Below are 10,414 nucleotides of genomic sequence, written 5' to 3' on the forward strand. Positions count from 1 at the left end.
CTGCAGTTATCGACTGCAAACACAGGCAGGCTTAGTGATGGTCAACTTGCATTCTCAATCTTTATTCGGGGTTCTCTTCAAGTATAATCCGAATAATAGTTAATGTGTTGTAAAATTTCCCCTCACTTATTAGCACTGCCTCTAACAGACTGAGCTAACCAGCCACACATATTTCCCCTCACTTATGATACTGAAAGGCCCCACTCAAAGTTATTGGTGTACATTCTGGATAATTTGATATTGACTTGAGTGTTTTATTTCCTTAAAGTAATAAAATCTCTTCTCCCAATTTCATTGTTTTTAGATTTTTTTAATTTGTTTTTCCTGGCCCACAGCTCCCCTGTGTATTTTGGTGTGATGTACTTGTGGAGAAAAGAATCAAATGAAGAAATTACAGATGAAGCAATAATCCGGAAACCAATGTCCCTTTTCCTGGGAATGCGGAGAGCTGGTGAGGGGGAAGCTCCTGACAGGATCTGGCCGGTAGGTGGAGCCTTACACACCAGGGCAGCAGGCGGTGCTGCCACAGCTCTTAGTTGAGGGAGCACAGGGGGAAGTGCAGTTGGACTGTGTGGCCTCTCCTGGGTGGGACAGCGCTGCTCTCAATCTGTTATTGAACAAAGCCAGGACACAGCAGGAATCATGGCTTTGCTCTAGCTGTGCTGAAGGTCTGCTCTCTTCACTTGGAGGTAAATTCTCTTTTCTTTACTTCTTGGCCTGCAATAGGAATAAAATTAGACATGGGAGAAAGAAGTTGTGAGGAGCTGAAAAGAAAAAGAAAGTGAACAATAAATAATGAAACAAAAATTAGGTAAAGGTTTTGTCCAAGTCTCTGCTGACAGTGTGTTCTGAGTGATGGTTTTCATAAAGAAAATGGACAGAGTTTAATGGATGACTAATAGGAGAGGGTGTTTCTGAGAAAAAGTAGAACTGGACTAAATAAATTCCCTTAGGGTGTTTCACCTTCCTGAATAACAGAACGTAGTTAAAGACTAATGTAACTTTCCATCGGTTAAATATAATGATTGGAAAATCCAGATACTTTTGTCAGTTCTCAAATAGAATTTGAGAAATACTTGTCACTGAAGTTCTTTTCAAGTATTTGATGAGTGAAGAATGAACTAGAACATGTGTTCAGCCTGTGCATTTCCTCAGTCACCTCGCCCCTATGAATACTTGGATGCTGCTGGTGCTCTTGGGAGGACTGCCACTTTCTTTACTGTGCTGTTTGCAGCCAGGCTCTTTGCACATGTTCCTGTTCATATTGTCAGGTGTGGGCTACCCCAGCTCCCCCACTCCTCCCACAATTTCCCCACATGGCCTCAGTTTCTGGACCAGTCCACTCTGAGATGGGGATTGCAGAAGTTCATCAAATGATCCAGTGGCAGAGTAGGTCTCTCAGGCTCCAGACAGGAAGACAATCAAATCTATTGATCTCCCATAGTCTCCACACTGAGCAACAGAGCATCAGCAACACCAACAATAATGGTGGTCATGGCATAGATGGTGGCGGCAGCACCAGTGTCAGCCACATTACCAGTGTCAGCCACTGCATCAACAATAGCAGCAGCATCAACAACACCAACAGCAGCAGCATCAGTAATGGCAGTGGACACAGTAACAGTAGCAAACACTGCATCAATGGCAGGGCCAAGAACAGCGGTAGTAATGGTAAAAGCAGCAGCAAGAATGACAATGACAATAGCAGCAAGAATGGCAACAACAGATGCAACAACCACAGCAGCATCACCAGCAGCAGCAGCAACAACAAAAGCAACAGTAGCAACAGAACAAGCAATGACATGAAGACCAACAGGAGCAGCATTAACAGCAGCAGCAATAGTAGCAGCAACACTAAGAGTGCTTGCAGCAACAATAACAGTAGCAGCAGCAACAGCAAAAACAGTATCGACAACATCAACAGCAAGATGGGCGACAACAACAATATAAACAACAGCAGCTATAGCGGCAATAATACTAACAGAAATAGCAGCAACAATAAACAGCAGAAACAAGAACACCAGCAAGAGCAGCAGCAGCAATAACGTCAGCAACAGTAACAGTTGGACCAGCAGTGACAACAGTTACAAATACACCAGTAACAATGACATCAGCAACAGCAGCAGCAACAAGAACATTGGTAAAAACAACAATAACAGTAGCATTAGCACCAGCAACAATTGTATTAGTAACAACAGCAGCAGTCCCAGCAACAGTGGTAGCAACAACAATAGTAGCAACAGCAGCGACAACAACAACAGCAGCAACAACAGTTACACCAGTAACAGTAGCAGCACCGGAAGCACCAGTAGTAATAGCTGCATTAGCACCAGCAACAACAGTGTTAGCAACCGGAGCAGCAACAGCAATGGCAAAGAAAACATGAACATCAGCAACAGCAACAACAGTAATAGCTGCATTAGCAGCAGCACCACTAGCATTAGCATCAGCAGCAGCAACAATAACACCAGCAGCAGCAGCAGCATTAGCAACAATAACAACATCAGCAGCAGCAGCCCCAGCAACAGCAGCAGCAACAATAGTAGCAATGACAGCAGAGGCAACAACAATAGTAGCATTAGCAGCAGCAGTAATTGTATTAGCAGCAACAGCAGAAGCAAGCACAACAATAACACCAGCAACAGCAGCAGCAGCAACAACAGCAGCAAGAGAAGCAGCAGCAGCAGCAACAACAACAGTTACACCAGTATCAGTAGCAGCATTGGAAGCAACAATAATAATAGCTGCATTAGCACCAGCAGCAATAGCATTAGTAACATCAGCAGCAGCAACAATAACACCAGCAACATCAGCAGCAGCAATAGCGGTAACAATAATAGCAGCATTAGCACCAGCAACAAAAACAGCAACATCAACAGCAGCAGCAACAGCAACAGCAGTAACAACAGCAGTACCAGTGGTAATAATAGTGGCTACATTAGCACCAGCAACAGCAGCAGCAACAACAGCAGTAACAACAGCAGCACTAGTTGTAACAATAGTAGCTACATTAACACCGGCAACAACAGCATTAGTAAGTCACAACAGCAGTAGCAGCAACAGCAGCAGCAGCAACAATAACATCAGTAACAACATCAACAACAGGAGCAACAACAATAACATCAGCAAGAGCAGCAGCACCGGAAGTAACAATAGTAACTCCATTAGTAGCAGCAACAATAACAGCAACAACAGCAACAGCAGTAGCAACAACAATTACACCCATTACAACAGCAGCACCAGAATAACAATAGAAATAGCTACATTAGCACCAGCAGCAGCAGCAGCAACAATAACGTCAGTAACAACATCAACAACAGAAGCAACAACAATAACATCAGCAAGAGCAGCAGCACCGGAAGTAACAATAGTAACTCCATTAGCACCAGCAACAATAACAGCAACAACAGCAACAGCAGTAGCAACAACAATTATACCCATTACAACAGCAGCACCAGAATAACAATAGAAATAGCTACATTAGCACCAGCAACAACAGCATTAGCAACAGAAGTAGCAACAATAACATCAGTAACAACATCAGTAACAGCAACAGCATCAGTAACAATAGTAATAGCTGCATTAGCACTTGCAGCAGCATCAGCAACAATAACAGCAACAGCAGAAACAGAAGTAGCATCATCAACATCTGCAACAACAGCAACAGCTGCAGAAGCAACTGCAGCAGCATCAACAGATTTCAAAATGTAATTTCTGATTGACAGTGTCAGTGGAGTTCTTATTTTATAGAACAACTGTGAAAACTTGCATGAACAGTAATGCTGCCTCCAGGGCAAGTATCAAGCCCTGCACATTATATGCATCACCTCCTTTATTAGTTATGAAAATAGCAGGTACTGAGACACCGAGGCCACCCAGATGGGATGTGTGAGCATGGTCTGTTGGAGTCTATGTGTTCCTCCCCTTGTGTACAACTGCCTGCTGCTGGAGCTGGCCAAGGAAAGGCCTGGGAGGACTTTGGTGTGCAGTAAGACTCTGGGCTTTATTCTGCCAGGATGTGGATAATGCCTGCTTGGTGTGAGCCAGGTGCTGTGCTCTGCTGCAGGGATACATAGTGCTCAGGATGTGGTCTCTGTCCTCCAGGGTGAGGTTCATGTACACAGGAAGGTGTCTTCTGACGGCAGGGGCTGGCTTCACTTAGAGGCTTCAAACTCAAATGTTCACATGAACCAGGCCCAGGACGATAGGAAATGCTGGGGACTGTGGTCTACTACAAAGGCGTGCTCTCCAGAGAATGGAGCCACCATTTGGTGCCCACAAATTGTCACCAAGAGGAACTGTATGCTTGGGTTCCCACATCTGGGTCTGTCACAGTTCCTGGAAGTCCAGCTATGTGGCATTTCCCACTTTAGAAAAGGCTGTGTGGTTAGACAAAGCATTCGAGAACTTTGTCCTGTGTGACCTCTGGCTCAACCAAGGCTGGTGTTAATTCTCTACTCAAGTTTGAGGAAAAGCTTCAGACTTCTGGGATTCAGCAGCATTTCAACCGAGTACTGGGTATGTTACACATAGAACAGCTCAAACTCAGCTCACTTCATGCCACCAATAGGCCAGAAATGGAAAGGAAGAAATAATTTAAAATGTCTACACAGACCACGTGGACACTTGTAAGGACAGTGTCAGGTGGTTTCTCTCTATTTAGATTCTTTTTCGTTTACTTTTGGCTTTTCTGTTTACATATGCTTTAAAATTCAGAATTCACTAAAAGGAACACATAGAAAAGTCTCTGTCCCATCTGTAATCCACAGCCAGTGAATCTCATAGACAACCCGAGTCAGGTTCTTGCATATTCTCCCAGAGATACAAGTTCATATATATTTTCATACACACATATATACACACATATAACATACATATATATATAAGTAATATGTTCTATAGACCCTATACATATAATAAACCCTATACATATCTAGACATATACATATATACATACCTATGATAAAGTTTAATTTATAAATTAGGTAAAGTAAAATATTTTTACTATATAACAATCTCAATGTATATTATTTTTCCTGTCTTTACCAAGTTGAGAACTTTTACCTTTTCACTTGAAGTTTCTTCTTGGCATGCTTGAACTGTCAGCATCATTGCTCTTGAACTCTGTGCTCATGATTAAGTTAAGTAAAGGTAAAGGTTATCTGGACACAAGCACAGAGATAGCCCAACAGGCCAACAGATAACAGATGGTTTTTCAGTGACTGGCAGGTGGGTAGCATGTACAGTGAGAATGCTCAGTGACTTGTGGGTGGGTAGGTATATGCCAGACAAAGGGATGTGGTGTGACATGAGTATGACAGAGACATACATGCAAGATTTTACCACGCCACTTAGAGAAGCATGCCTATAAAAGCCATGAATTGCTTATTTCTGGAATTTCCCATTTAATAGTTTCAAACTTCAGTGGAAGCTGTGGTACCACAGGTTTTATTCAGAGTGTGGAAATAAAATTTAAAAAAAGAAGAGTGCTACAGTATTTCAATACTCTCACTGTTTTATTTTCAATGTAATTGTTTTTTCTATGTATGAGTGTTTGCCTGACCCTCTGTAAGTGCAGCCATGGGTGCAATGCCCATGAAGGCCAGAAGAGGGCTTCAGATCCCCTGGAACTAGAGTTATGGGTGGTTGTGAGTCACAATGTGGGTGCTGGGGACTGAACTCTGGTCCTCTGCAGGAGCAGTTAGGGCTCTTAACCACTGAGCCATCTCTTCAGATCCCTTTCAATATTTTTTTTTACATTTGTATGTTTATTCCTGTTATATTTATCCAAACATCAGGATATATGTTTTTCTATGTTTCGCTTCCTTTCCAGTCATAAAATATTTTTGAAAAATTTTCTTATCAGTGGACATAAAGCTGCCTCATTCTTTTAGTGGCTGCATAGTATTTTATTGTGAAAAATGTAAGAATTTATTCAACTGGTTTCCAAACTGATTGGCACTAAGGTTGCTTCCAATCTGTTGTTCCAAATGTATCACTGTTGCTGAAATGTGAATTTGGCGTTCATTCCCTTCCCAAATTCTTCAATTTATCCAATGTTTTCCAATATAATCGTGTTATTTTTTTAAGGCAATACTAAAAAAAAGATGTTTTAACAGTCCTATCCACACATTTCACACATTTCACTATGTGAATTTTGGGAGATAGAAATAGGTAAAGGGGAATGCACATTTGTCATCCGGTGGTTACTAGCCTTTTGAGCATGGGGAAGGGGGTTCTAACATTGCCCTCACAGCTGAGTCTGAGCTGCTGGTCTCTCACATTCTCCCCCAATACAGAATGCTTCAGGTGGTTTGATCTTTTGACAACTCAAGTGAACATTAGTGCAGTTCCCATTCACACTTCTCTAGTTATGAAGGGGGTTAGACACATATCCATATACTTAGGACCTGTTATAATTTCCTTTCTTTTGAGTTAGGTGTTGTTCTTGTACCTTTGTTAGAATTCTTCATATATCCAGGAAACTAGCCCTTTGTAGAGCACTAAACATTTTCTCTAAGTTTATCAACTAACTTATGAGAGATTTTTTTTTGATGCAGAACCTTTAGTTTTTGTGAATGCAAACAGATGGGCTTTTCTCCTATAGGCACTGGACATTTTGTCTTTTGGTCACATTTAGAAAGACCTTGCCCATTATTAAAGTGTAACGTATAAAGCAACCCTGTGATGTTTTCATTAACTTACTGTTTTTTTCAATATTAAACTCTTTGACATAGCTTGTATTGATTAGTGTATGATATGAGGAATGGATTCAACCCAATCTTTCTCCCCAACTGGACTCAAAACACAGATGGAAGAGTTAATCCAGGGACCTCGGGTCCATACCTCTGCATGTTCTCAGCATCCTCTATGGTTTCAGGAAGAGCTTTGCCTTTGGTCTCTGGTAGCAGCAACACCAATCCTCCGGCAACGAGGCCAACCACAGCTGAGAGACAGGCGCAAACCACATTAAAATCAGGAAAGGCAGGTTCTATAATTAGAGCTCCCTTTATTTTTTCTCTCTTTTGTGGACTAGTTTCTTATTCTTATTTATAGATTATTTAGCCATCTTTCACCTCCCTATTTTCCATCATAAATAACATGCTGATTCCAAACATCATTGGGTTACAATTCCTTTTAGGGAAATGAAATTCTTAACATTTTGAGTCAAGGTTATTCTGGGCTACAGGACATTGACACAATGTTAAGAAACCTCAGAGTTAGAAAATAACTCTGAAAAAAACCTAATCATATGAAAAAGAAGAACATAATTCTGCCAATATAAAGCATTTAGCAATGGAAATAAGCCAGAAAGCTGGACCGTTACTGGCAAACAAGAGTAATGCACTGGGGCCATCAAGGTGGCTCAGAGGGCAAAAGCACTTGCTGCTGAGGCTGATGGTGTGAGTTCAATTCCTGGGACCCACATGGTAGAAGAAGAGAACTGACTCACACAGGTTGTCCTTTGACCTCCATATGTGTATCATGGCATATATGTGAACACACACACACACACACACACACACACTGTAATTAAATTATTTTAAGAAAAGAGTTTATGTCTGTACATTACTGCATGTATAATACCAGTAAAAACATAGCTAGGCCATTTAGTTCAAATTCAGATGTTTAGACCAGATGTTCAAATACAGATGAGGCATCACTCATCTGTAATCCTAGTACTTGTGAGATTAAGGCAGGAAGATTGTAAGTTCAAGGCTATCGTGAGCTACACGAGGCTCTGTCTCTGTGCTGGTTAATTTTGATTGTTAACTTGACATAATATAGGGTCATCTGGGAAGAGGAAACCTCATCTGAGGAATTTCTCAGATCTGATTGACCTCCGAGAGATCGCCTTGACTGATGATTGATATGGGAGGCCCAAGCCACTGTGGGCAGCACCATCCCTAGTAGGTGGGCCTGGGCTATATAAGAGAGCTAGCTGAGCAAGTCAGAGAACAAGAGAATGCTTCCATGGTTCCTCTCTCCAAGTTCCTGCCTTGACTTTGTGCCCTGACTTCTCTCTTCCTCAAGTTGCTTTTGGTTAGTGTTTTTTTTTTTTTTGTTGTTTGTTTATTTATTTTTTTAATCTTCTGCACCAAAAAGAAAAAAAACAACATATATCTAAGACTGAGGATGTAGCTCAGTGGTAGAGAACTTACTCAGCACCCATGACACCCCAGGTTCAATCCCCAGTATAGCAAAAATGAAGGAGGCCAAGCACATGGGTAGAACATTTGATGCTTATGTTCACCCAACTCCTTTTATTCCTTTTTTCTCTATTTCTAATCTTTAATAACACTCATGTTAATATTTTTGGCTTCTTTAAACTCATATTGAAGATTTATAGCTCTAAAAGGTGTATTTTGATGCTTTTTCCATAATAGAATGTAGGAAGTGGGGTGTCAGTTCTTTACGAGGTCGGTTTCAAAGCCCTGCATGCTAGAGTTTAGTATTCATCAGAAATGCTGGGAATGGATCCACGGGACACTGGGCTTGAGTACAAGCCTGACTCTAAGTGCCCAAGTCCAACTCTAGCTACTGGCTGGTCTGAGGGCCTGTGAAGGGCCTAAGAGCACTCTGCCCTTTGAGTGGGATAATCCCCCTCACAGGAGTGCTCTGAGGCTGAGGTGAATTAACACTTGCCAAGTCCTGAGGATAATACCTGACCCATGGTATGGACTGTGGGCATGGCCGAGAATCATTAACTGTTCTAAATCCCCCAAACCTCTCAAATTGGCAACACATTCAGTTGGCTCTGAAATCTGGAATTGCCTGGGACGGTCTCAAGGAGGGATTGTCTACAGTGGGTTGGGCTGTGGACATGTCTTATCTTATTAACAGGTGTGAGAAGACCCAGCCCACTGTGAACAGCACATTCCCTAGACAGGAGGTCCTGAATTGTATAAAAATGGAGAAATGGCACTGAGCATGAGCAAGGTAGTGAGTGTACATTCATCTCTCTGCTCTTGACTGTGGGTGTGATGTGACAGCTCTTGGAAGTTCTTGACTTCCTCACAATGATGAACTGGTAACCTAAATTATAAGCAGAAATAAACCCATTTTTCTCCCAAGTTGCCTTTTTTTCAGGATGTTTTATCACAGTGGCAGAAGTGAAGCCAGGACAGTAGACTAGGTTGGCCTTGAACCTGAGGTCCTCCTACATCTGCCTCTGAAGTGCTGGGACCACAGGTGTGCCCCAGCACCCCGCCCCCCCAGCCAGCTTGCATCTCAGAAGAGCGTGAACGCTAAAGTATAGTAGATTCTCCAGATTACCATCCACACAGTGCTTTATATATGCAAAGATAAGCCTCACACATGATCTTGTGTTGTCCTGGTGTTGGGGATAGAACATAGGGCTTTGTTCATGCTAGGCACGCACCATACCATTGAGCCACACCCAGCCTTCCAACGCTCTCAGTACTTTTAGGTTCTTAGATGAAATAGCTATTTTAAGTCCACAGTGAACATGCTATTTCATGGAAAAGAGTGGAGAGAGAAAAGGACTTACGATGAGAAAGTCTCAGCCATAATTCCTGTGAGCTGCCAGGTTAAAGGTTGGCCACCTGCAAAGGTGAGCTAGGGATAGTCTGAGTTTACTGTGACTGTTGAAATGCAGTTTCCTCTGTGTCTTCCAGGGGAACGTGAGGCAGGAAAAACATCTACTTCAGTTCCTCTGGGTCTAGTAGCCATTAGAGAAACAGGAAGTAGCCTATTTGCTATCCAGAAATGTCCTGCTGACCCCTCAGCACCACCAACCACCAGGATTCGGACATCTCTAACTTCTCCCCCGAAGGAGTTGGGGTGTGATGGACACTTCCACAGGAGGAAGCGGGCTCTGGGACATGTCCCCCAGCCAGTGCCAGGGAGTCAGAGATTTGGGGGATGTGCCTCCTGTCAGTGGGGCTAGTCACTCTGGGGCCACACGCTGGCTATCTCAGGATAAAGAGTGTGTGTCCTATTGATGTTGGCCATCTTGTTAGTGTGTTGGAATGAGGAGGAATTCATTGGGTCTATTTCGGTGGAGAGTTATAGCAACAGCTTGAAACTTTCTCTGGCAGATCTTCAGGAGTGGAAAATTTCCTAGTCACAAATCTCTTGAGAAGAAGGGATGGGAAGGAATGAACCAGGGTAAGTGTGTGCAGGGGAACACGCGGACCCAAGAGAGTGGCAGTGGGTGTGTCCCCGGGTCCATCTGCTGTGGAGCCCGGGGGAAAGGTCGGTGTGGCCTTCCCTGAGGAAAAGGGTAGGTGTGGTTAAAAGCTGCTCAGAGTGGATCTGAAAGGAGACTAGAGTGGTGACTGAGGTGCTCTGGTTACCCAGAGTGGGTGAATGAGTGTGCCTGATTCTCAGACCACACTCACCCCTGTAGACACACACACACACACACACACACACACACACACACACACAC

General features: G+C 42.9%; 1 protein-coding gene across 1 annotated transcript in view; it reads right to left on the reverse strand.

Annotated features, from left to right (window-relative positions):
- Positions 1 to 211: 211 nt before the first annotated feature.
- The window catches only part of LOC115070525 (solute carrier family 22 member 2-like), an 11,434-nt gene continuing 1,231 nt past the window's right edge, over positions 212 to 10,414 (reverse strand). The window contains exons 3-4 of the mRNA XM_029563950.1: positions 6,847 to 6,946; positions 212 to 717 (exon numbers count right to left, since the gene is read on the reverse strand). Coding sequence (XP_029419810.1) covers positions 654 to 717; positions 6,847 to 6,946 — 164 coding nt within the window. The 3' untranslated portion in view covers positions 212 to 653. The remainder of the gene's footprint in view (positions 718 to 6,846; positions 6,947 to 10,414) is intronic.

The sequence above is a fragment of the Nannospalax galili genome, unplaced genomic scaffold (genome assembly GCF_000622305.1).
Source record: "Nannospalax galili isolate Female #2095 unplaced genomic scaffold, S.galili_v1.0 scaffold497, whole genome shotgun sequence".
NCBI classification, from domain to species: Eukaryota; Metazoa; Chordata; class Mammalia; order Rodentia; family Spalacidae; genus Nannospalax; species Nannospalax galili.